Source organism: Bolinopsis microptera, chromosome 3, assembly GCF_026151205.1.
Source record: "Bolinopsis microptera isolate Bmic1 chromosome 3, MBARI_Bmic_1.0, whole genome shotgun sequence".
NCBI lineage: Eukaryota > Metazoa > Ctenophora > Tentaculata > Lobata > Bolinopsidae > Bolinopsis > Bolinopsis microptera.
In genome coordinates this window covers 14764416-14791944 of record NC_087074.1, presented here as the reverse complement: position 1 = coordinate 14791944, position 27529 = coordinate 14764416, and the positions used below count along the sequence as shown (strand labels likewise).

At 36.8% G+C, this 27529-nt stretch overlaps 1 protein-coding gene and 1 long non-coding RNA gene across 2 annotated transcripts; one reads left to right on the top strand and one right to left on the bottom strand.

Annotated features, from left to right (window-relative positions):
• Positions 1-829: 829 nt before the first annotated feature.
• LOC134813223 (ammonium transporter 2-like) lies at positions 830-22372 on the bottom strand. The gene is given in 13 exon segments (XM_063820912.1): positions 830-1510; positions 9858-9962; positions 10079-10231; positions 10411-10520; positions 12559-12624; positions 12801-12901; positions 13125-13330; positions 13333-13352; positions 13544-13645; positions 13748-13885; positions 15433-15586; positions 15787-15980; positions 21967-22372. Coding segments are annotated over 13 exon segments (1926 nt in total). The 3' UTR covers positions 830-1339.
• Positions 22373-25745: 3373 nt separating this feature from the next.
• Positions 25746-26798, top strand: LOC134813605 (uncharacterized). The gene is made up of 3 exons (XR_010160040.1): positions 25746-25929; positions 26134-26356; positions 26464-26798. It is a non-coding gene; the product is annotated as an uncharacterized LOC134813605 (long non-coding RNA).
• The last annotated feature ends 731 nt before the right edge of the window (positions 26799-27529 follow it).

Below are 27529 nucleotides of genomic sequence, written 5' to 3'. Positions count from 1 at the left end.
CTGTTCCTACTCAAGTATTGTATCCTACAAATCTTCTCTCCAGATACTATTTATTCAGGCCAGGCAATACTATCGAGAATATATCTATTTATATTTAAAACTTGACGAAAAAATCCATAATTTCTACAGTATAACTATAAGTATATAACACTAACACAGCTAGATCAAGATGATAAATATAAATTAAAACATAACATAACTGATTTTTTTAATTTCCTCGAACAAAGCTTTCGACTAGCGGGTTTCTAGTAAGCAATATAATAAGGGGGTGGTTTTGGAATTTCGAACTATCTTGGACAGGGAAGGGAGTGTTTATCTATATATATAAGTATATATATATAAGATCGAAAGCGACACGCGCATTGTGCTGTCTTGTGGTTGTCTTGTTCCAGTAACTTCCTATAACTAGCCCGTTTGGTTTCAATTTTTTTCTGTCACAAGGAGCATGAAAAATCTGGTGTTTATAAATGAAAATGCTGGTTGGGTGAATTAAAATCAGTTTGATTAATGACCTTTGAAAATGAAAGCCGATCAACCTTTTTTTATTTTAGGGTTGGGGCGTATAATGGGTGCCTGGAGAAAAATTGCTTGTCCAAACATTTCAGCTGGACGGTTTTTTGTGGTTCCTGGGACTATGGACAACACATTTCTGTACAAAAACCTTTGTTACGAATTCATTCACAGATGGTCCCATAAATAGCAATTCTTGCTTTAACTATGACAGTGATTCCTCGGTCAGTATGTCAAAAGTAAATGTCAAAAGTAAATGTCAAAAGTAAATGTCAAAAGTAAATGTCAAAAGTAAATGTCAAAAGTAAATGTCAAAAGTAAATGTCAAAAGTAAATGTCAAAAGTAAATGTCAAAAGTAAATGTCAAAAGTAAATGTCAAAAGTAAATGTCAAAAGTAAATGTCAAAAGTAAATGTCAAAAGTAAATGTCAAAAGTAAATGTCAAAAGTAAATGTCAAAAGTAAATGTCAAAAGTAAATGTCAAAAGTAAATGTCAAAAGTAAATGTCAAAAGTAAATGTCAAAAGTAATTTTATTGAAATGTACATCACCAAAATCAAAAAACTTAAACACATAATAGTCTTTATCTTGTAATTTTGACTTTGAGATTTTTAAAAACAAAACCTTAATTAGAAAAATATTATTGAGATGAAATAAAATGAAGCCAAACTAGTAAAGTAATAATTCTGCCGGCAGAATTTATCTTGCAACAAAATCAACAATTAGAACCTACCACTAGTAATAAAAGAATAAAAAAGAACAAGATACAGTAAGAACAATATACAATATAAGAATATTCGACTACGAGTATGATACCACGTGATATTGTTCTACACGTCATTGCTAGCTGTTTTATTCGCTACAACCTCTGCAGTCGAGAAGTTGTAGATCACCCCACCGAAACGAGATTTCCTCGTCACCTGGTACTCGGCCCCACCGTGCTCCTTTTCATCTATACCCATTTTCTCCGTATCTTCCGATACCCGTAACATGTTCAGTATCTAGGAGAGCACGTGGTTAGGGTTTATAAAAGTGACATGTTCAGTATAGTGTTCAGCATAGTTTCAGTATAGTGTTCAGTATAGTGTTCAGTATAGTGTTCAGCATAATATTCAGTATAGTGTTCAGTATAGTGTTTAGTATAGTGTTTAGAAAAGTGTTCAGTATAGTGTTCAGTAAAGTGTTCAGTATAGTGTTCAGCATAATATTCAGTATAATGTTCAGTATAGTGTTCAGTATAGTGTTCAGTATAGTGTTCAATATAGTGTTCAGTATAGTGTTCAGTATAGTGTTTAGTATAGTGTTCAGTATAGTGTTCAGTATATTGTTTAGTATAGTGTTCAGTATAGTGTACAGTAAAGTGTTTAGTATAGTGTTCAGTATAGTGTTTAGTATAGTGTTCAGTATAGTGTTCAGTATAGTGTTCAGTAAAGTGTTCAGTATAGTGTTCAGCATAATATTCAGTATAATGGTCAGTATACTGTTTAGTATAGTGTTCAGCATAGTGTTCAGCATAGTGTTCAGTATAATGTTCAGTATACTGTTTAGTATAGTGTTCAGCATAGTGTTCAGCATAGTGTTCAGTATAGTGTTCAGTAAAGTGTTCAGTATAGTGTTCAGTATAGTGTTCAGTATAGTGTTTAGTATAGTGTTCAGTATAGTGTTCAGTATAGTGTTCAGTATAGTGTTCAGTATAGTGTTCAGTATAGTGTTTAGTATAGTGTTCAGTATAGTGTTCAGTAAAGTGTTTAGTAAAGTGTTCAGTATAGTGCTCAGTAAAGTGTTCAGTATAGTGTTCAGTACATTGTTTAGTATAGTGTTCAGTAAAGTGTTCAGTATAGTGTTCAGTACAGTGTTTAGTATAGTGTTCAGTAAAGTGTTCAGTATAGTGTTCAGTAAAGTGTTCAGTATAGTGTTCAGTAAAGTGTTCAGTATAGTGTTCAGCATAAAATTCAGTATAATGTTCAGTATACTGTTTAGTATAGTGTTCAGCATAGTGTTCAGCATAGTGTTCAGTATAGTTATTAGTATAGTGTTCAGTATAGTGTTCAGTATAGTGTTCAGTATAGTGTTCAGTATAGTGTTCAGTATAGTGTTCAGTATAGTGTTCAGTATAGTGTTCAGTATAGTGTTCAGTATAGTGTTCAGTATAGTGTTCAGCATAGTGTTCAGTATAGTGTTCAGTATAGTGTTCAGTATATTGTTCAGTATAGTGTTCAGTATAGTGTTCAGTATAGTGTTCAGTATAGTGTTCAGTATGGTGTTCAGTATAGTGTTCAGTATAGTGTTCAGTATAGTGTTCAGTATAGTGTTCAGTATAGTGTTCAGTATAGTGTTCAGTATAGTGTTCAGTATATTGTTCAGTAAAGTGTTTAGTATAGTGTTCAGTATAGTGTTTAGTAAAGTGTTCAGTATAGTGTTTAGTATAGTGTTTAGTAAAGTGTTCAGTATAGTGTTCAGTATAGTGTTCAGTAAAGTGTTCAGTATAGTGTTCAGTATAGTGTTTAGTAAAGTGTTCAGTATAGTGTTTAGTATAGTGTTCAGTAAAGTGTTCAGTATAGTGTTTAGTATAGTGTTTAGTAAAGTGTTCAGTATAGTGTTCAGTATAGTGTTCAGTAAAGTGTTCAGTATAGTGTTCAGTATAGTGTTTAGTATAGTGTTTAGTATAGTGTTCAGTATAGTGTTCAGTATAGTGTATAGTATAGTGTTTAGTATAGTGTTCAGTATAATGTTCAGTATAGTGTTCAGTATAGTGTTCAGTAAAGTGTTCAGTATAGTGTTCAGTATAGTGTATAGTATAGTGTTTAGTATAGTGTTCAGTATAGTGTTTAGTATAGTGTTTAGTATAGTGTTCTGTATAGTGTTCAGTATAGTGTATAGTATAGTGTTTAGTATAGTGTTCAGTATAGTGTTCAGTATAGTGTTCAGTATAATGTTCAGTATAGTGTTCAGTATAGTGTTCAGTATAGTGTTCAGTATAGTGTATAGTATAGTGTTTAGTATAGTGTTCAGTATAGTGTTCAGTATAGTGTTCAGTATAGTGTTCAGTATAGTGTTCAGTATAGTGTTCAGTATAGTGTTCAGTATAGTGTTCAGTATAGTGTTCAGTATAGTGTTCAGTATAGTGTTCAGTATACTGTTCAGTATAGTGTTCAGTATAATGTTCAGTATAGTGTTTAGTATAGTGTTTAATATAGTGTTCAGTATAGTGTTCAGTATAGTGTTCAGTATAGTGTTTAGTATAGTGTTCAGTAAAGTGTTCAGCATAGTGTTCAGTATAGTGTTTAGTATATTGTTCAGTAAAGTGTTTAGTATAGTGTTCAGTACAGTGTTTAGTATAGTGTTTAGTATAGTGTTCAGTATAGTGTTCAGTATAGTGTATAGTATAGTGTTTAGTATAGTGTTCAGTATAATGTTCAGTATATTGTTCAGTAAAGTGTTTAGTATAGTGTTTAGTATAGTGTTCAGTATAGTGTTCAGTATAGTGTTTAGTATAGTGTTCAGTACAGTGTTTAGTATAGTGTTTAGTATAGTGTTCAGTATAGTGTTCAGTATAGTGTATAGTATAGTGTTTAGTATAGTGTTCAGTATAATGTTCAGTATATTGTTCAGTAAAGTGTTTAGTATAGTGTTTAGTATAGTGTTCAGTATAGTGTTCAGTATAGTGTTTAGTATAGTGTTCAGTATAGTGTTCAGTATAGTGTTTAGTATAGTGTTCAGTATAGTGTTCAGTATAGTGTTTAGTATAGTGTTCAGTATAGTGTTCAGTATATTGTTCAGTAAAGTGTTTAGTATAGTGTTCAGTATAGTGTTTAGTAAAGTGTTCAGTATAGTGTTTAGTATAGTGTTTAGTAAAGTGTTCAGTATAGTGTTCAGTATAGTGTTCAGTAAAGTGTTCAGTATAGTGTTCAGTATAGTGTTTAGTAAAGTGTTCAGTATAGTGTTTAGTATAGTGTTCAGTAAAGTGTTCAGTATAGTGTTTAGTATAGTGTTTAGTAAAGTGTTCAGTATAGTGTTCAGTATAGTGTTCAGTAAAGTGTTCAGTATAGTGTTCAGTATAGTGTTTAGTATAGTGTTTAGTATAGTGTTCAGTATAGTGTTCAGTATAGTGTATAGTATAGTGTTTAGTATAGTGTTCAGTATAGTGTTCAGTATAGTGTTCAGTATAATGTTCAGTATAGTGTTCAGTATAGTGTTCAGTATAGTGTTCAGTATAGTGTTCAGTATAGTGTTCAGTATATTGTTCAGTAAAGTGTTTAGTATAGTGTTCAGTATAGTGTTCAGTATAGTGTTCAGTATATTATTCAATAAAGTGTTTAGTATAGTGTTCAGTATAGTGTTCAGTAAAGTGTTCAGTATAGTGTATAGTATAGTGTTTAGTATAGTGTTCAGTATAGTGTTCAGTATATTGTTCAGTAAAGTGTTTAGTATAGTGTTCAGTACAGTGTTTAGTATAGTGTTTAGTATAGTGTTCAGTATAGTGTTCAGTATAGTGTATAGTATAGTGTTTAGTATAGTGTTCAGTATAGTGTTCAGTATTTTGTTCAGTAAAGTGTTCAGTATAGTGTTTAGTATAGTGTTCAGTATAGTGTTCAGTAAAGTGTTCAGTATAGTGTTCAGTATAGTGTATAGTATAGTGTTTAGTATAGTGTTCAGTATAGTGTTCAGTATATTGTTCAGTAAAGTGTTTAGTATAGTGTTCAGTATATTGTTTAGTATAGTGTTTAGTATAGTGTTCAGTATAGTGTTCAGTATAGTGTATAGTATAGTGTTTAGTATAGTGTTCAGTATAGTGTTCAGTATATTGTTCAGTAAAGTGTTTAGTATAGTGTTCAGTATATTGTTTAGTATAGTGTTTAGTATAGTGTTCAGTATAGTGTTCAGTATAGTGTTCAGTATATTGTTCAGTAAAGTGTTTAGTATAGTGTTCAGTATAGTGTTCAGTATAGTGTTCAGTATATTATTCAATAAAGTGTTTAGTATAGTGTTCAGTATAGTGTTCAGTAAAGTGTTCAGTATAGTGTTCAGTATAGTGTATAGTATAGTGTTTAGTATAGTGTTCAGTATAGTGTTCAGTATATTGTTCAGTAAAGTGTTTAGTATAGTGTTCAGTACAGTGTTTAGTATAGTGTTTAGTATAGTGTTCAGTATAGTGTTCAGTATAGTGTATAGTATAGTGTTTAGTATAGTGTTCAGTATAGTGTTCAGTATTTTGTTCAGTAAAGTGTTCAGTATAGTGTTTAGTATAGTGTTCAGTATAGTGTTCAGTAAAGTGTTCAGTATAGTGTTCAGTATAGTGTATAGTATAGTGTTTAGTATAGTGTTCAGTATAGTGTTCAGTATATTGTTCAGTAAAGTGTTTAGTATAGTGTTCAGTATATTGTTTAGTATAGTGTTTAGTATAGTGTTCAGTATAGTGTTCAGTATAGTGTATAGTATAGTGTTTAGTATAGTGTTCAGTATAGTGTTCAGTATTTTGTTCAGTAAAGTGTTCAGTATAGTGTTTAGTATAGTGTTCAGTATAGTGTTCAGTATAGTGTTCAGTATAGTGTTCAATATATTGTTCAGTAAAGTGTTTAGTATAGTGTTCAGTATAGTGTTTAGTATAGTGTTTAGTATAGTGTTCAATATAGTGTTCAGTATTGTGTATAGTATAGTGTTTAGTATAGTGTTCAGTATAGTGTTCAGTATATTGTTCAGTAAAGTGGTTAGTATAGTGTTTAGTATAGTGTTCAGTATAGTGTTCAGTATAGTGTTCAGTATAGTGTTCAGTATAGTGTTTAGTATAGTGTTCAGTATAGTGTTCAGTATAGTGTTTAGTATAGTGTTCAGTATAGTGTTCAGTATAGTGTTTATTATAGTGTTCAGTATAGTGTTCAGTATATTGTTCAGTAAAGTGTTTAGTATAGTGTTCAGTATAGTGTTTAGTAAAGTGTTCAGTATAGTGTTTAGTATAGTGTTTAGTAAAGTGTTCAGTATAGTGTTCAGTATAGTGTTCAGTAAAGTGTTCAGTATAGTGTTCAGTATAGTGTTTAGTAAAGTGTTCAGTATAGTGTTTAGTATAGTGTTCAGTAAAGTGTTCAGTATAGTGTTTAGTATAGTGTTTAGTATAGTGTTCAGTATAGTGTTCAGTATAGTGTTCAGTAAAGTGTTCAGTATAATGTTCAGTATAGTGTTTAGTATAGTGTTTAGTATAGTGTTCAGTATAGTGTTCAGTATAGTGTATAGTATAGTGTTTAGTATAGTGTTCAGTATAGTGTTCAGTATAGTGTTCAGTATAATGTTCAGTATAGTGTTCAGTATAGTGTTCAGTATAGTGTTCAGTATAGTGTTCAGTATAGTGTTCAGTATAGTGTTCAGTATAGTGTTTAGTATAGTGTTCAGTATAGTGTTCAGTATAGTGTTTAGTATAGTGTTCAGTATAGTGTTCAGTAAAGTGTATAGTATAGTGTTCAGTATAGTGTTCAGTATAGTGTTCAGTATATTGTTCAGTAAAGTGTTTAGTATAGTGTTCAGTATAGTGTTCAGTATAGTGTTCAGTATATTGTTCAGTAAAGTGTTTAGTATAGTGTTCAGTATAGTGTTCAGTAAAGTGTTCAGTATAGTGTTCAGTATAGTGTATAGTATAGTGTTTAGTATAGTGTTCAGTATAGTGTTCAGTATATTGTTCAGTATAGTGTTCAGTATAGTGTTCAGTATAGTGTTTAGTATAGTGTTCAGTATAGTGTTCAGTATAGTGTTCAGTATAGTGTTCAGTATAGTGTTCAGTAAAGTGTTCAGTATAGTGTTCAGTATTTTGTTCAGTAAAGTGTTCAGTATAGTGTTTAGTATAGTGTTCAGTATAGTGTTCAGTATAGTGTTCAGTATAGTGTTCAGTATAGTGTTTAGTATAGTGTTCAGTATAGTGTTCAGTATAGTGTTTAGTATAGTGTTCAGTATAGTGTTCAGTATAGTGTTCAGTATAGTGTATAGTATAGTGTTTAGTATAGTGTTCAGTATAGTGTTCAGTATATTGTTCAGTAAAGTGTTTAGTATAGTGTTCAGTATAGTGTTTAGTATAGTGTTCAGTAAAGTGTTCAGTATAGTGTTCAGTATAGTGTTCAGTATAGTGTTCAGTATAGTGTTCAGTATAGTGTTCAGTATAGTGTTCAGTATAGTGTTCAGTATATTGTTCAGTAAAGTGTTCAGTATAGTGTTTAGTATTGTGTTTAGTATAGTGTTCAGTATAGTGTTCAGTTTAGTGTTCAGTATAGTGTTCAGTATAGTGTTCAGTATAGTGTTCAGTATAGTGTTCAGTATAGTGTTTAGTATAGTGTTCAGTATAGTGTTCAGTATAGTGTTCAGTATAGTGTTCAGTAAAGTGTTCAGTATAGTGTTCAGTATAGTGTTCAGCATAATATTCAGTATTATGTTAAGTATAGTGTTCAGTATAGTGTTCAGTATAGTGTTCAGTATAGTGTTCAGTATAGTGTTAATTATAGTGTTCAGTATAGTGTTCAGTATATTGTTTAGTATAGTGTTCAGTATAGTTTACAGTAAAGTGTTTAGTATAGTGTTCAGTATAGTGTTTAGTATAGTGATCAGTATAGTGTTCAGTATAGTGTTCAGTAAAATGTTCAGTATAGTGTTCAGCATAATATTCAGTATAATGTTCAGTATACTGTTTAGTATAGTGTTCAGCATAGTGTTCAGCATAGTGTTCAGTATAGCGTTCAGTATAGTGTTCAGTATAGTTTTTAGTATAGTGTTCAGTAAAGTGTTCAGTATAGTGTTCAGTATAGTGTTCAGTATAGTGTTCAGTAAAGTGTTCAGTATAGTGTTCAGTATAGTGTTCAGTATAGTGTTTAGTATAGTGTTCAGTATAGTGTTCAGTATAGTGTTCAGTATAGTGTTCAGTATAGTGTTCAGTATAGTGTTCAGTATAGTGTTTAGTATAGTGTTCAGTATAATGTTCAGTATAGTGTTCAGTATAGTGTTCAGTATAGTGTTCAGTATAGTGTTCAGTATAGTGTTCAGTATAGTGTACAGTATAGTGTTCAGTATAGTGTTCAGTATAGTGTTCAGTATAGTGTTCAGTATAGTGTTCAGTATAGTGTTCAGTATAGTGTTTAGTATAGTGTTTAGTATAGTGTTCAGTATAGTGTTTAGTATAGTGTTTAGTATAGTGTTCAGTATAGTGTTCAGTATAGTGTTCAGTATAGTGTTTAGTATAGTGTTTAGTATAGTGTTCAGTATAGTGTTCAGTATAGTGTTCAGTATAGTGTTCAGTATAGTGTTCAGTATAGTGTTCAGTATAGTGTTCAGTATAGTGTTCAGTATAGTGTTCAGTATAGTGTTTAGTATAGTGTTCAGTATAGTGTTCAGTATAGTGTTCAGTAAAGTGTTTAGTAAAGTGTTCAGTAAAGTGTTCAGTATAGTGTTTTAATATAGTGTTTAGTATAGTGTTTAGTATAGTGTTCAGTATAGTGTTCAGTATAGTGTTTAGTATAGTGTTTAGTATAGTGTTTAGTATAGTGTTCAGTATAGTGTTCAGTATAGTGTTCAGTATAGTGTTCAGTATAGTGTTCAGTATAGTGTTCAGTATAGTGTTCAGTATAATGTTCAGTATAGTGTTCAGTATAGTGTTTTGTAAAGTGTTCAGTAAAGTGTTCAGTATAGTGTTTAGTATAGTGTTTAGTATAGTGTTTAGTATAGTGTTCAGTATAGTGTTCAGTATAGTGTTCAGTATAGTGTTCAGTAAAGTGTTTAGTATAGTGTTTAGTATAGTGTTCAGTATAGTGTTTAGTATAGTGTTTAGTATAGTGTTTAGTATAGTGTTTAGTATAGTGTTTAGTATAGTGTTCAGTAAAGTGTTCAGTATAGTGTTTAATATAGTGTTCAGTATAGTGTTCAGTATAGTGTTCAGTATAGTGTTCAGTATAGTGTTTAGTATAGTGTTTAGTATAGTGTTCAGTATAGTGTTCAGTATAGTGTTTAGTATAGTGTTTAGTATAGTGTTTAGTATAGTGTTCAGTTTAGTGTTCAGTATAGTGTTCAGTATAGTGTTCAGTATAGTGTTCAGTATAGTGTTCAGTATAGTGTTCAGTATAGTGTTCAGTATAGTGTTCAGTATAGTGTTCAGTATAGTGTCCAGTATAGTGTTCAGTATAGTATATGGGAGAGCTCAGGGTTTATAAAAACAGAAATGTGATCAGTTTATTTTTCAGTACCTTTTATGACTGTCTTAATTATTGTATTAACACTGATGAACTGTAGATATGAAGATAAAAATATGCTTTCCACAATCTTAACACTGATTGTTGGCAATAAAAAATAAAAACAAAGGCAATTTAAAGTTTTTTAACTTACTTGCAGGATGCTGAAGATGATGATAGCGAAAATGCCGACCCATGCAATAACTGCGAGGATAAACACTAAATTTGCTCCAAACTGTTTGCCTCCATTTCCATCGCACTGAAATAATGATTACAGTATCAAATATTTAATTCTGTAACGGCGTTGGTCTTAAAACAAATCGCCAACAACATGATTTTCCATAATCAGATTATAAATAATATTAAACGTGAGACCTTATAGAAAAGACCACAACTGCCAGTACCATACGCCATTTCCACATTCTCTGGCTTTGCAAACAACCCTGCAGCTATGGTACCCCACATTCCACAGAACAAGTGAACTGGGGAGGCGTCCACTACGTCATCAATGTGTAGACATGTTAACAGCTGAGGGAGATGCAGAGTTAAAGGGGGCCAAGAACACATCCCTAAGAAACAGTATTGCATTATTTCACTTTCAGTATTGTTTGAAAATGATGATGAGCTGATCCACGATAAAATAATAAAATACAACCTGTTATGTTGAAATGTTAACTGTTGTTGACTGTTAGTGTTGTTAGTTGTACCTTTGAAGCAGAGTAATAGACGATGGCGCCGATAACTCCGATAAGAAATGCCATTTCTACATCTACCACAGAGCAACCAGCTGTAATGCTCACCAGTCCCGCTAAAATTCCTAGACAAGAGATTATCTGAATGCCTTTATCCAACTCATTACTCATTGTATAAAATATAGGGGATATTTTATAGAGGGAATAGAGGGGATATTTTATAGATGTGGTTATATTTTATAATTACTAGCAGGAACCCGTCTAACCCTAAAGTGGTGTCAAGACTGTCAGACTGATCAGCTCAGGAGACTAAAATAATTATTACCTATTTAATTCGCGTTTTTGACACCAAATTGGGGGTCCAAATTTTGGGCATTAAAATTCTTACTCTTTGGCCAGTTTTTCATTTTTCATGCTGATTTGAAGGCCATTACAGCATTTGAACCAGTCAAAAAAGTTTAAGTTGTACATCTTTTACGGTTTTTGCGGAAAGTCGTGCTAAAGTTGATGCCATGGTGTCAGTAAAATGGTACGGATAAACACATATATATATATATGAGAGTTAGAATTAACCCAAATATCAGGGACACGAATGACTACTCCAGGATTTAAGAAACTAAACTTTCAACACTGAAAACATTCAGATTCTTGCCAAATATATTTCGATTGTAGTCATCTCCAGTGACATTGAACCTAAAAAATGTTAAAAGGTTAGTGAAACTCAAGCCGTTACAAAATTAAGAATCCGAAAAAGGTAAAAAGATCATATTAAGGTTTATGGAATATAGGTAATCCAAAGGGATTAACAGTATTAACTTATTAAGGCCAAAAGGTCTAAGAGAATTAAGCAAATGTATGTAGTTATTTTCTTTTACTTCAAGTGTACTGGGACTGCAATTCTCTAAAATAAAAGTTCTAAAAGTATCATTAAAATCTGTATGTACTCCTAAACCGTGGTCAATCAAATGAACTCCCAGGCTATACTCATCACTAGTAATATCAAATGCTCTACCATCAACGATTTCATAAAATTTGGACCTGTGTCCGTCCATCCTTTTATGCAAGCTATTAATAGTCCTACCCACATAGTTTTTCTTACAAATCGAACATTGTACAAGATAGATGATGTTATAGGTCTTGCAACAACCAGGGGCTGATTTGATCTTTTTGCCATTTGATGTGATGGAGTCCTTACTCATGATCATTTTACAACACTTGCAGTTTCTTCTGTGGCAGGGTTCAGTTTTACCATGTTTAGCACCTAAGGCAAGCTGTTTAGATGTAACGAGGCGAGATCTAAGCGTAGATCCCGTTTTCTTCACAAACTGAAACAGTTTATTTTTTCCTTTCGGTGCTGTGGTGGAGTTTGTGGCTTGCTGACTCTCACTTTCACTAAAACTACGAGTTCGTCTCAAGTGACCTTCGTATTTCTGGACAACATTCACCAAGTCATTGTCACTTCCATAACTGGAGATGACTCTGATTGGTATGGCTGATAGCGGGGATTGTTCATTAGGCTCGACCGTACTCTTCCTGACTAACACTCTTTCCATGCCAAGGACTTTGTTAGCTATGTTGTCAACCATTTTACTAGGGTATCCTGATTCATGAAACGCCCGTTTGAGAATGTTAAGTTGGGTCTCTAACCTCTCCTTTGAATTGATTATCCTCCTAAGGCGTAAACACTGGGAGTATACAATTCCTGAGAATATGTGATTGGGGTGACTACTGCTGAAATGTAGGTAGGACCTGGAGTCTGTTTCTTTTACGTATAGATCAGTTTGAAGCTCTCCTTGATGGTCGAAAGTAAACTGTACATCTAGAAAACTGACATATTCAGCTGTATTTTCTGCTTGGAATTCATCTATTTCAAGGCCATCGGGAGCGATGTTTTCGTTGACCTTCTTTATCGATGCTGAAAACTGTCTGATAGTACCTGTAAACTGACCTGCTCCGTCGTCAATGTATCTCTTAACAGATGCTACTTGGTCCATTAGTATTGGGTTTGAGTAGACTTCCTTGTTAAAACATAAAACACAGCGTTTTTTATATATATATATATCGTATCGCTTTATATATACAGTATGTAGTATGATATATTAATATAGTAAGATACATTTACGGGGAGAGTACAATAATCATACATTAATTACAGATTCTTACCATTATTTGTTCTGCCAATATTGATATGTCCCTCGAAAATAGCCCCAATAATAGTTGCTGTTATACCTACAAAATTACAGAATTAAAATAGCTCATAATATTAAAGTCTAAAATTTATAACTTGCTTTATGGCCAGTTAAGTAATAATTAGTAATATAATATGGCCAGTTAAGTAGACAATATTTATGAAACATATAAATGATACGAAAGTAAATCTATTGATGACAATATGATAATTTTACCGGCACTGGCAGCTCCGATGGTAGTTGTAACAGCAACTTTACCAGCAACATCTGATGCAGCACCAGCTACGCTGAGGGTACTGCCACAGTTAAACCCATACCTAGAAATAAGGGGTGATGAGAGGCAATAAGAGCTAATAAGATAAGATAATGAGAGGATATAAGGGGTGATGGTAAAGAATAATGAGGGGTTTTGAAGGAGATAAATTAAAGTAAGAGCTCGGATTGTATCAGATAAAAGAAGTGAACGAAAGCTGCTTAGCAATTGTGCCTTGTGGGTTAAAATTCATTAATCGAAGAAGTATGTAGTTTTTAAAGACCTACCATCCGAACCATAAAACTAGCGTCCCCAGAGTCTGAAAAGTAGAAGATTGGAAGACCATGGTTTGAGCTTTACCCTCAACAAATTTACCGTAACGAGGTCCCAGGAAGATAGCACCAATCAGAGCGGTCAGTCCTCCGACCATGTGGACAACAGAACTTCCAGCAAAGTCTATAACTCCCACCCCGAACAGTCTGTCTTCTTTGGAGCAAACGCTGAGGCCCAACCGTCTGCAATAAGTAGTGTCAATAAGTATTAAGTAGTGTCAAGAGTTCATAAGCCTAGGTGTGACACTATCATAGTATTATAGACGTAAATTAGGCATTAGCCCGATTGTTTTTTCTTTTTCAAACAAACTGAGGCCAGCAAAAATATGGCCAAGAATGTTAAAACTTAAGAAAGTAGTAACTGTAAGACTCACTGTCTGACCATCCCCAGTGTACTACTACAGGGTAGACGAACACAGTTAGTACAAAGGAGTAAACAAAGTAAGCAGTTACTTTACACCTCTCTGCAACAGCTCCTGAACACGTACAATTTTAGGGCCATATTCATTATAGGGTAGGTCAAGAAATAAAATCTTTGCAATCGTAGTTTCAAATGATGCTCATAGCAGTATAGTTACCAGAAACTATAGTAGCTGCTGTGGCAGCAAATGCCCACTGGAAGAGGAAAATAGCGTATTTCTTTCCTTGGTAAGGTCTGTCATTGAACTCCCCTCCTCGTCGCATGTCCAAAGTTTTCAATGCAAAACCGTTCGTTCCTGTAAACAATATTGCTTAAGAGGAATATTTAATCATTAACGTTATCAATGTCATTGGATTAGGAACCGACCGGAATGGGCTTTTGGCTGCCGAACCGGATTTTGCCGGATGTCAATCTATTATCCGGTTAGCCGGATTTTGCTGGACTGTAACCGGTTGTTAGGAAGGGCAAATATAACGCTGCCAACCGGGGGGGTTGGCTTTTCGGTTTTCCGAATTCTTTTAAAAAATATTTTTCTTGAAACCACTTTTCTCCACGTTTCATGCTACCCTGTCCATTATTAGCCGAAAATATTTGTTCGGTTTTCCAAAGTCCGCATCTACCCCTCGATACACAATTTTGGACTCGAGGCTTCTCCTTGTAATGCAATCTCAGAAGGCAGGCCTTCCCTTTGCAACACGAGCTCGGAAGCGGGAGCTCTGCCCTCAGATCAGAGGTACGTATCCACAAAATAAGTCAACATTTTCGGCATTATGGAAAACTAATTCGAAAATTTTCGAATTAGTTTTCCATTATTGGATCAGCTAATCCTCATCCTGGATATTTATATGATTACATATGAAACATAAAGTAAAATATTTACAGCAAATACTTGAAAGTTGAAATGCTAAATTAACGAGACATTTAACTATCACGATTTCCCAAAGCTTCAGTCACATTAGCAGTGGATAAGCTCGAAAAAGCAGTCATGGCGTGATATTTTCTTATCGTTAAAACGTGACATCATGGTTGCTACCTGCCAGCTAAAACACATACCAAACGTAAACAACAGATCAGTCATCTTGCCTTTAATTGATCAGTTCACGGAATTTAAGAATTCGCGGAACTTTAGATCCCAAAACTAAGCAGTTTTGGCTCCGAATCTGCTCGGTAACCAGAGATCTGTGAGTTATGATGTCATAATGTGGGGTACCGGAAATAAAAATACAAAATTTTAAAAAAGGAATGAGTGCGGCCGCGGTCGGTCCGAATCAGCTGATAGTGATATTGTTTAGATAACCGGATTAGCATCTTTGATTCTTTAGTCTCTACCCTCCAGCCTGGCCTGGAAACTGCCGGTATATGTTTATCTGAAACATATACCGAGGAGAAGTGGTCAGCAGGGCTTTCCTAGTTTATAATTATTATATTGATTTGGAACAACTTTACAAAATTTCTTGAATTTTTTGGTGAATAATGTTTTATGAAAGTCTTTACCAATACATACATCATTTTGCACACCAAAAGAGCAACATTTCAGTAAATTGTCCAGACTTCCAATTTCGGCAGTTCAATTACCCGGACATTGCTAGCATATGAGTAGCAAAATTTCCATGAATATGCCCTTCACCAAAATCTCCAATTGTCCTTCAATACACAGATTTCTACGAAAAATGTAACAAATCCCGAGTATCGAGTGGAGCTCACTTATAGCGTGAGTTCCCGAATGATAATGGTTTCTATAGATTTTAGAGCACTAAATATCATTTTGTAATTTATGAGTTTTACCGTTATCCTTCATGCATCGAGGTGTTAGAATACAGAATCATATGTAAATATGTATACCTATGAATCCGGAAGTGGTGTCTCCAAAAGCCAGAGCGTAACCAATAAGCCAGAAAGAGAGAGCTCCAATACAAGCATCGAGCAAGTTCTTTACCAGAATGCTCTTAGTGTTCTTTATTCTGACAGTGCCAACCTCCACCAAAGCAAATCCCATCTGAGAGATACACGTTTTGTGATAGAACATAAGTTTGTCATTTACACTATAAGTATAAAAAAGAAGGCCCCAACGTCCAAATAAAGTCCGATAAGGTATATTAAAGTATATACTAACAATTATTATACTCAAAGCTTCATTGGAACCGATCAGCATTGGTTACTTGAAACTAAAGAATATCAGGGTGGTGGTAACAGTACCTGCATAAGGAAGACCATTCCAGCGCAGATGATGATCCAGAAGGTGTCCATGGAGTAAGCAGTACTAACAGTGTCTGCTGTTACCCTAATGTACTCAAAAAGTGCACTCTGGTTCTGGAAATCCAGAACCGTCCCGTCCTTAAATGTCAAGCTCATTCTTTCAGTGACTCGTGATCCGTGAGTAATAGGCTTAACTTTGTGAGAATTAGGTAATTTTTGATCCGGAAGAGTGAGATTTCTGTTTTGGTAGTTTTTGACATTTGTAAAATAAAATTGTGTGCGTCAACATGTGTTTACAAACAAATTCCTGAGTCCAACAAGGAACAATCAAGAGCCGTTTCAAGCACCCAATCATACATCCGGATCCCGATGCCACAGTGCCACGACAGTTCCATCGGGATCAGGATGTATGACCCACATGACTCAGAAAGCAGAAACATATCACTATATCAATCAAAACGGGAAAAAGAAAGACGGGGAAAAGAAAGACGTTCATGATTACCATGACCATGACCATGTCAATGTCCCTTTCCGATTTCCGTTAACAATAACAACTTAATTATAAACGAACACCCAGTCCCTGTTTTTATGATCAAATTAGCTGTGACTCTTTATTTTATTATTTAGCTGTGAACATTCCACAGCCTTCGTCATTAAAAACAAAAACTCTCAAACATTTGTCATAAAAACAACTTATTCACAAAAATGTAACAATATAAATACCACGCGACAAAAACAGACCAATGTAAATAAAAGGCGGCAAGAAATTTCTAAAATAAGTGAACACACACATGTCAAAATAAAAGTGGTGGTCAAGTTGGTCCCATACCATGGTTGTAGTGAGCATAATAAAGTAATAACATATCACTATCTGAATGAGCGGTCCGGCCCCTATTGAGCCGTCTCCCTAGTGTATTAAAGACACACGGTAATACTAATAAGATGTTTTGATTCAATAAAAGCAAGAAATAACGCGATCGAGCATATAAGGCTATAATTATAAACATATAGCGAGGACACTCGATGCTTTTATTCCCAAACATAATCCTAGTTGATCGTGCGAAAATATGCAAAAGAGAAAACCCTCCGAACCTTACCCCGAATAAATCATCAAAATGGGTTTTAGAATTTCATAGGTTTGTTACCGATCCTATCAATAAAGCGATAGGACTGATGTGATCGATGGCATTTTTATAAAGCTTATAAACTCGTTGACGATAAAACAACCAAAGTCAAGTCATTGGGTCCTCGGTTACTGCATGGAATTATACATTATAATATTAATCACGCTATTGTATGGAAATAACACACGTGTTACTATTTATAGTCAGTCATCGGAAAATTCACTTATATATAAGTCTGATGACTGATGAGCGGTTAATTATTTGTTTTTTATGATGTCACATCACCATCTGATCACATTAACTCATTAATGTACATCATCGATGGTGAAATATCCAAAGTTGACAATTAACCGTCGCATTTAGTAACACTAGCAGGAACCCGTCAAACCTTTAAGAATGGTGTCAAGGCTCTTTGGTGGCCGGATCAGTTTCCTACCCTAAAGTAATTATTACCTATTTAATTCGCGTTTTTGACACCACTTGGGGGTCCAAATTTTGGGTACTAAAATTCTTATTCCTTGGCCAATTTTCGATTTTTTCATGCTGATTTGAAGGCCATTAAAGCATTTGAATCAGTTAAAAAAGTTTCAGTTTTATATCTTGTACGGTTTTTGCGGAAACCCGTGTTAAAGTTGATGCCGTGGTGTCAGTAAAATGGTGCGGATAAATAAATATATATATATCGTCTCGCTTTATATATAGTAAGATTACAAAAAGCAAATCAGGTAAAGAATATAAATAATCTTATATATAATCTCAATAAATCTGTGTGTGCATGTGTGTGTGTGTGTGTGCATGTGTGTGTGTGTGTGTATATGTGTGTGCATGTGTGTGTGTGCATATATGTGTGTGTGTGTGTGTGTGTGTGTGTGTGTGTGTGTGTGTGTGTGTGCGTGTGTGTGTGTGTGTGTGTGTGTGTGTGTGTGTGTGTGTGTGTGTGTGTGTGTGTGTGTGTGTGTGTGTGTGTGTGTGTGTGTGTGTGTGTGTGTGTGTGTGTGTGTGTGTGTGTGCATGTGTGTGTGTGTGTGTGTGTGTGTGTGTGTGTGTGTGTGTGTGTGTGCATGTGTGTGTGTGTGTGTGCATGTGTGTGTGTGTGTGTGTGTTTGTGTGTGTGTGTGTGTGTTTGTGCATGTGTGTGCATGTGTGTTTCACTTTATCGTTCTGATCTTACGATACATTTGTAGCGCGATGCGTTACTGTGCCGCGCACTCAATAATGCTAGATCGGCGAGATGCGCTACTGTGCCGCGCCGAGCTGCCATGAATTGACATCGTCAATTAAACGATACATATACAGGGGGAGCCTTGTAGGTTTACAACTTACCAGGACGCGCGCCGAGTTGGACTCGTTGACGGTCAAATATAATATAGAACAGATATTTTACAAGTATCACCCGTTAAAAATTACTAATTAGCTGCACTGCATGCGCTGCTTTTGTAGCTCCGAAAGCCGCGCGCCTTTAAATATGGCAATATGATGCACATGCAATAAAACTTAATTTACTGGGCCGCGCTCAGCCTGTCATTCCGCCAAATCTTTATTCGGGCTGAGTGATTTACGACCTCCATCGCCTCAGAAAAAATGGCAGTACGCTCATTGGAAGTTGATGTGCGCGTGACCAGCATTCACGTGATCATTTAGAACCAATTGGGGCCTCAGAAAAGACACGTGCACGCAAACTGCCAATTGGAGAAAAGTAACGTATTAGCTAGAGGAGCCGCGCGCTGAGTTAGATTGTAAAATTTGATTATTGGATTGTAAAATCGAGCGATATGAGTGTCATCAGTGATGTGCTGCTCACTGCACCTCGTGTTACTGTTATCACACTGCACAGTAACTTCGGTACCTCCTTCATGTTTATAGTAGGAGCTGTTACGGGGATTTTCTGCTCGATACACCAGAGTCATCAGACATGTCTTAAAAGACGTATTTTTGGCCCCTGAATCGATTGGTGATAGTGGGAAGTGTTGAAAATGGAGGGAACCTGGTTTTATTTGAAAAAAAACCGATTTTTGGCCCTAAAAATGGTCATTTTTTGAGGTTTTTCAGGATTATCGATAGATTAATTTCAAGCAAAAACTTAGATATTTCGGTTTCTAATACATTTTGATATGCCGCATTAGCTTATATTAAGTTTATAAGCACACATAAGAGTTAACCTGTTCAAAATTTTAAAAAACCTTCAAAAAAAATGTTTTTTTGCGCGCAAAATTTTTTTGGCTCTTTATACATCCACAATGAAATATTTTTGCCCACAAAGTGTTTTAATACTGTTCAATAATACTATTTGATAGTTTTTCAGCGTCAAAACAAGTTTTGAAAGCGGAAGAAAAAATTATATTTTTCGTGGTGCTGAGCACTTTGAAAATTTTTGAATAAAATCGAGCGCTACCGTAAAATTTTAGTAACCCTTCCCTGAAACTCATTTAAGTTTTTGTACCGTTAGTGTATTGTCCTTTTCTGAAGTTCATGCCTTCTCTGGCTTAATTTCATTTAATATTGTTTAATACAGTACAGTAAAGTGTTTTATAATAGTAGAGTGCCATTTCTAATACTTCAATGTTATATTGTTGAGATACCTTTACTTGGCTGTATACCTTTTGTTAATACAATTTCACCAATTTAGTATTGCATTGCTTATATGACTATTTGGATTTATAATTTATCGATTGTGGGTATGAATAAACTTTTGGTTCACAATCAACAATATAATGTCTACTGTGTGGTACCCTTACAAGATTAATTATAGATCTTTTGACAGGAATGCCTTACTTGTACCCCCTCATCCATCACTCATTCCGTGTTACCTGTTGGATGTGGAGGAACCCTACCACAAACTGAAATATTGTAAAGGTACCCTTCAGTACATAAATAGAGCACTGTAAATAATATAGATTAGTTACTGCTATCTTCTCAATGCAATTTTGAATACATGTCAGGAACACCTGTCTTAAACCCCCTCATCCATCACTCATTCAGTGTTGCCTGTTGGATATGGAGGAAATCTACACCACAAAGTGGAATATTGTAAAGGCACTCTTCAGTACACATAAAATAGAGCACTGTAAATAATATGGATTAGTAATTAGTTGCTGCTATCTTCTTAACATGATTTTGAATTTATAAATAGTAGTACTCTAAACAAGCTTGACATATATGAGAATGAAACGCGTTGAGTAGAATGAAAGGCGCTGATACGATCTCAATTACATAAACAAATACATAGTACTTCCTAGACGGGAGTGATGGTTAATTATAAGGTAAAATGTATTATACTCAAATATAATATATAAAAGGCCCCTGACATCAGAGTAAATGTCAGGAATGCCTGACTTAAACCCCCTCATCCATCACTTATTTCGAATAAATGTATAGATGCTGCATTGAATTCATGAAGATATCATTCGTTTTGAGCAATCATTCCCTTAGCTCCCCCGTTCTTTGATTGTTTCAAAGAAGTAGTCAAACTACAATATGTATTTAATTGTTTAGTTACATCTATTGCTTGTTATTTAAGCCATTTCATCTCTAGTAGATTCAAATAATTTCTGTAATTCTGAATTATGTTGCTGAACAAAATTGACAATCACCATTAGAAAGAAGGTGACATGTTTATGGACCCAGAACTAGCTAAGACAGTTCTCTGTGTACATTCGGATCACTTTAAGAATCTTGTGGTTTGTTAAAAGACTTCGATCCGCTCACAGCCATGCAGATTAAGAAGAATTTAGATCGAAATTATTTTGATAACAATGAAAACTCAAATGGTTTGATTTTTAGATAAATTACCATAATTATTATAATTAAATAAATACAGGCTGACAATGTTTCATTTCACAAACTGTATCTGAATAATGTAATTTTAACTGAATCTTAAGCTGTTCAAACAGCTTTGTTAGATGATGTTATCGATGCTGTATAAGTTGAAACCTTTTGATGATGAAAGGTACATGAACAAACCTACACTAAACAATACTACATTCCAGCTTGGAACGAAATGAGTGGAGTTGAACGACGCCCTGTTTATCGAAACTACATTAATCAACTTTTCAACTATGCAGGTTATTAATGAAATAGGTACTACTATTTTTTCGGAACTAAGTCCGATCTACGCCAGATAACCCCCTCCATATATCCCTGTCCCGCATCAGGGTTCACAGTTCCTCTTTTGAGTTTGTCCCAATTTCCTTCAGTAACATAGACAAGTAGCTTTGTCTTGGTCGGCCTTGCTGTGCTCTACCATGCATAGGTTTCCATAAGACTAAATCACTGGCAAGTAGCTCAGGATGTCTGATGCAGTGTCCCGCCATTTTTAGTCTCCTGCTTCGTAACTTGTTTGACAGCCTTGGTAGACTACCATACAAAGTTATATTGCTGACCTTGTCCTTCCATGAGATACCCAGCACCATACGTAGCATCTTTGTGTATGTCCCGTCCAATACAAATGAAATAAATTATTTTTATCCCGCTTATATCAACAATCAAAATTAAAAACTTATGGATGTATATCACTCATTATTATGTATCACTCTCTAACATCTTGTCCTCACTACAAATATTACCACTTCTGATATAATAATGTTTTTTTGTGTCTTCTTTGGCTCAGGCATGGCTCCAGCTCAAAAACTTTGGGTGGGTGCAGCTTGGCGCACGGCGGGGGGGGGGGGGGGGGGGGGGGGCGGGGTGAAGCCCCCTGGAAAATTTTGGAATTTTACTCTCCTAAACGTATTTTAATATCTCCAAAACAGTCTCAATTGATAACAGAAGTCAATTGACCCTTAGTTTATACAAAATTTGACAATTTTTGTGTGAACATTTTCGAATCGTTTGGGTGGGTGCAACATCCTTTGGGTGGGTGCCCACCCACCCGAACCTACACGGTGGAGCCATGCCTGCTTTGGCTATCTGTTTCATTTCCAAGACCAACCGCTGATCATGATGGATAGCTCGATCTTCAGGTGATCGATCTGGAGAGATGAAAACAGTCTTATGATCTTCACACAGTCTCAGCTTTTTGGCATTTACTAATATCTCATGAACGGTAAGTTAGAATTACCTAGCGAAACTTTGACTGGTCTCGTCTTGTTGGCTGATTTTCTCCCAACCCAGATAGCTTCAAAACGTGGTTTTTCTTCAATCTGCTGAAAAATCACGGTAACTTTATTGCACAGTTCCTCTTCATCAGTCTCCTTCAAACCAAAGATGAGCACATTCCTACTGCGATCCTCTTCCGATACAGCATTCTGTACAACCTTTTTTAAACTCTCTTCTGCAAGCACAGGTGCATTTTTAGTCACAGCTTGACTGTATGAGTTCATCTCAGCTTGGACAGTGTCTTGAACGGCGGTCTTGACGTTGGAGTACACGGATTCCAACTGCTTCGATTTAGTTTCCAGAAGTTCAGCCTGCAGCTTGATAACAGTACTTTGCGATCGGATCAGATCGCTCTTCAACTCCTCCATATCTTTCTTGTTATCCAGAAACGTACTTACATGATTATCGGTAGTCTGATACGCAGAATACAAATAACAAATGTTTTACTGAAACTGACTTCACTGGCTTTTTGAACGTTTCAACTGAAAACTCAGATTTATTGTCACGGTTCGTAGCTTCCGCGAGTTCAGTGATCCATCATATAATATCTATCATGTTCATCTTAAATCTCATATTATATACTCAATATTCAATTAAACAGACAAAGATAACCTCTCTAGGCCCTCTGGTGGTGACGTATAAGTGCTTTCTCAGTACTTTCTCTCGCTTTTGGACAAATCCAGTGAGTTAACTTTTTATCAGTGGTCGACCGGGGGTAGGATTCTGACCGGGGCCGGGGAGCCCCAATATAGCCGGGGCTGGGGCTGACGGGGGGCATACAACGGTCATTAATGTCAGGAGTCCTCCTCCTCCTGAGTCCTCCTCCTCCTAGGTCCTCCTCCTTCTCCTCCTCCTCCTCCTCCTAAGTCCTCCTCCTCAGTCCTCCTCCTCATCCTTCTCCTGAGTCCTCCTCCTCCTCTTCCTCCTCAGTCCTCCTACTGGGTCCTCCTCCTCCTAGGTCCTCCTCCTTCTCCTTCTCCTCAGTCCTTCTTCTCCTCCTCCCTCTCAGTCATCCTCCTCAGCCATCCTCCTCAGTACTCCTCAGTCCTCCTCCTTCTCAGTCCTCCTCAGTCCTCTTCCTGAGTCCTCCTCATTGGTCCTCCTCCTCCTAGGTCCTCCTCCTTCTCCTCCTTCTCCTCCTCAGTCCCTCTCCTCCTCCTCCTCAGTCATCCTCCTCAGCCATCCTACTCAGCCATCCTCCTCAGTCCTCCTCCTTCTCAGTCCTCCTCCTGAGTCCTGGTCCTCCTCCTGAGTCCTCCTCCTCCTAAGTCCTCCTCCTCCTCCTCCTCCTCCTCCTCCTAGGTCCTCCTTCTTCTCCTAGGTCCTCCTCCTCCTCCTCCTAGGTCCTCCTTCTTCTCCTCCTCAGTCCTTCTCCTCCTCCTCAGTCCTCTTCCTCCTCCTCCTCCTCCTCCCTCTCAGTCATCCTCCCTCTCAGTCATCCTCCTCAGCAATCCTCCTAGGTCCTCCTTCTTCTCCTCCTCAGTCCTTCTCCTCCTCCTGAGTCCTCCTCCTCCTAAGTCCTCCTCCTCCTCCTTCTATTAGGTCCTCCTTCTTCTCCTAGGTCCTCCTCCTCCTCCTCCTCCTAGGTCCTCCTTCTCCTCCTCAGTCCTCCTCCTCCTCGTCAGTCCTCATCCTCCTCCTGGGTCCGCCTCCTCCTGCACTGGGTCCTCCTCCTCCTCTTCATCCTCCTCCTCTTCATCCTCAGTCCTCAGTCCTCAGTCCTCCTCATCCTTCTCGTCAGTCTTCCTCCTCCTCAGTCCTCCGCCAGTCCTTCCTCCTCCTCCTATTCAGTCCTCCTCCTCCTCAGTTCTCCTCAGTCCTTTTCCTTTTCAGTCCTCCTAAGTTCTCCTCCTGATTCCTCCTCCTCCTCTTCCTCCTGAATACTCCTCTTAGGTTCTCCTCCTTCTCCTTCTCCTCAGTCCTTCTCCTCCTCCTCCTCCCTCTCAGTCATCCTCCTCAGTCATCCTCCTCAGCCATCCTCCTCAGCCATCCTCCTCAGTACTCCTCAGTCCTCTTCCTCAGTCCTCATCCTCCTCAGTTCTCCTCAGTCCTCCTTCTCAGTCCTCCTAAGTCCCCCTCCTCCTCTTATTCACTCCTCCTCCTCCTCAGTTCTCCTCAGTCCTCCTTCTCAGTCCTCCTAAGTCCTCCTCCTGAGTCCTCTTCCTCCTCTTCCTCCTGAGTCCTCCTCCTGGGTCCTCCTCTTCATCCTCCTCCTCTTCCTCCTCAGTCCTCAGTCCTCCTCCTCAGTCCTCCTCCTCATCCTTCTGGTCAGTCCTCCTCTTCCTCATGATAGTCCTCCCCCAGTCCCCCTCCTCCTCTTCCTATTCATTCCTCCTCCAGTCGTCCTCCTCAGTTCTCCTTAGTCCTCCTCCTTCTCATTCCTCCTAAGTTCTCCTCCTGAGTCCTCCTCCTCCTCTTCCTCATGAGTCCTCCTCCTGGGTCCTCCTCCTCCTAGGTCCTCCTACTTCTCCTTCTCCTCCTCCTCCTCGTACTCCTCAGTCTTCCTCAGTCATCCTCCTCAGCCATCCTCCTCAGCCATGCTCCTCAGTACTCCTCAGTCCTCCTCCTAAGTCCTCATCCTCCTCCTCAGTCCTCCTCCTCATCCTTCTCCTTAGTCCTCCTCCTCCTCAGTCCTCCCTGGCCCTAGTCCCCCTCCTCCTCCTGTTCACTCCTCCTCCTACTCCTCCTCAATTCTCCTCAGTCCTCCTCCTTCTCAGTCCTCCATTAAATCAGTTTTGACTGAAATTTGACGGCTGAGTTAGCATTGGCTTAAACTGTCTTTGACCAAAACTTGACGACTGTACAAGTGTAAAGCTGAGTAACTAATTCATAACGCGATGACAAGTGATCATGAATCCGAGGGTGCGGCGCATAATCATATCCATCTATATCTATGCAAAGTCCCAAATTTGATTTAGCACAAAATTTCCGGTGAAATTATCTGGAACTACCAACAGTTTTAATATGGTTATCGTACTTCCAACCTCAGCTCAATTATTTTTTAAATATTGTTGTTCCTATTTACGTCGTCTCATACACGCACAGTGCACACCAACAATCAAGCTCATGTGAGCGAGAATGTTGTAAAATAAGTATTACACGAAATTTGGAAAGGATTGCAAAAAAAACCTGGTCATTAATGTCAGTATTATAGAATTTTGCTGAAATATACATATACATTAATGCACATTAATGCCCATTTATGCCCATTTATGCACATTAATGACCGTTGTATCCCCCCCGGGCTGACCACTGAGAATTGGCCGGGGTTAAATTTATTGGCCGGGGCCGGTGTTTACCCCCGGCGAATTGCTAATTTTTGGCCGGGGCCGGGAAGGGCTGGGGGTTGTGATTTTGGCCGGGGCACCGTGCGACCACTGCTTTTTATGTCACGATTTTTAAAACTTTATTCATAAGTTTATGAAACATCAAAACTTTGCATGCTCTGCATAATGTAAAGTCAGTCATGCACTAGAGCACAGTTCACATATAACCTAATCCAGCCTAGGGGAGGGGGTTTGAAGTCGCTTGTGCTAGAGTGATTTATACTCAATAGCTATGTGAAAAGTGGCTCAAGGAGGGGAGACCGACGTAAACAATTTTGAATTGGTAGAAGTTAAGTTTAGGCTTTAATAAAATACTATTGAAAGAATATTATTCTTTTACCACAGACATTAGACTTTGCCGTAAGGTATACAAAAATGTGATTATTCATCAATTTTCAGAGTGCTGTATCTGTACCCGAATAGAAATAAAGGATTTTAATGAAACAGTTTTCTTCCGCTCTGAAAGTGAACGAATGACAAAACAGTCTAGAGAATTCCTCGCCCTGCTGCAGAAGATCAATCCTGGGTTGTACTCACCAAAGCAAACCTCTTTTTTGTGTATTCAGTGTCTTAACTATGTAAAAGACAACTATAACAGGGTGAGTTGTTTCCTCCTGTTTTACTAACATTTAAAAACATTATTATTCAAAGTTAAATAGACAGCGAGTAGTAATTTTTAATCCATTTCTATCGGATTTGCAAACTTTTAAAATGATATTATAACACTTGTAGTTTGTACGATCTCAAACTTATGTGATATGATACTGTTGATATAAATGTGGGAAGTAATAAAGTATTTGCAGGTGTACAGTGCTGTTTCTGAAATTGACGAATCTTCTTGTGATGAAGATTGAAGAAGCTATTGCCATCCAAGTGGAAAAAGTCCCGCCTTTGTCACCCTCGGCCTCCTCGAATAGAACTAAGAAAATGTGGAGACTTTCTTCATTTAGTTCCCAATCAAGTGGACCAGATGTTGATTTGTTTGAAATGGACTGAGACTTGTGTTTCATATGCCAGGTTGAACAGGTTTGTGTGAAACTTTTGCTCGCAAATATAATTATTATACATATTATCCTGATTTAATTTTAAGAGTATGAGAGGATATTCTTCTTTAACAATACGAATTTCCCTAGACGTTAGAAACGAAAAAGGATAGTCTGATTCAGGGAAAAGATAAAAGTTTCTTCGTCGATTTCGCAACATACTATCTGTGGACATCTACAGAAATCGTCAGGATCTGTGCAACATCGATGTTAATCCTGATTCGCACATGAACAAGTGCCCTGTTCTTAACCCTGAGAGTCTCGGAAAATATCTCTATAGCAAGCTAGGTAGATATCACAAAACGTGTCGTTTGAGGTACAGCAACTCGAGGGTGAAACAATTGAAGGGTAAATTATCTGAAGCTGTAAGTTTAAAACCTGTCTCTAAAAACCTGTTTTAAAATGGAAAGACACGTGTCCACGCACGACAACACCAATGCTGCATTATTGAGTGCAGGTATTGACGCTGTACGGACCTTTTAACTGGAGCAGGAGAATGTTATACCAGAACTGTACCTCGTGTCTGACCTGAAGCTTAAGTACAATGACTATGTGACGTCTAATTTATCTGAGAACGCTGCAAACTCCAGCAATGTTTAATCTGATCACATCAGTTTTCAGAAAGACAATGTCGGTAAGACGAGTTTGTATCTAATCTTGCCGCAACAATAGATTCGGATAGAGATGATAACACTTTAACAAAGACAGCACTCATAACGGAGATTAGAAAAGAAATCTTTCAATGTAGAAACGAATTCTATCAGCTATCGTTCCGTAAGACGATTTATCTTCAAAAACATGTTCGATTTACCGATCGGTGGCATCTGTAGAAATATAGTGTTTATGTGGATTAATATGTTAAAGCAGGGCTATTGTATCATTTTAACATTAACTTTGTATAGTGATGATACGTTTATTGTGTCTCTTGTGATTATCTATTTTCTACAGTGTTACGGTACCACGAGGTTTCTGGCGCAGTGACGCGCTTTTGAGCAAATATCGTGCTAGATACGTCACGCGCCGCAACCGAATCAGATTTAAGTGCACTTTTTTCATTGTAAACACTACGTACGACGCGCAACACGTTCTACGTGGTCGAAATTTTCGAGGTCTCTAACACCGGAATAGAGCAATATTTAGACGATCTGACACTTTC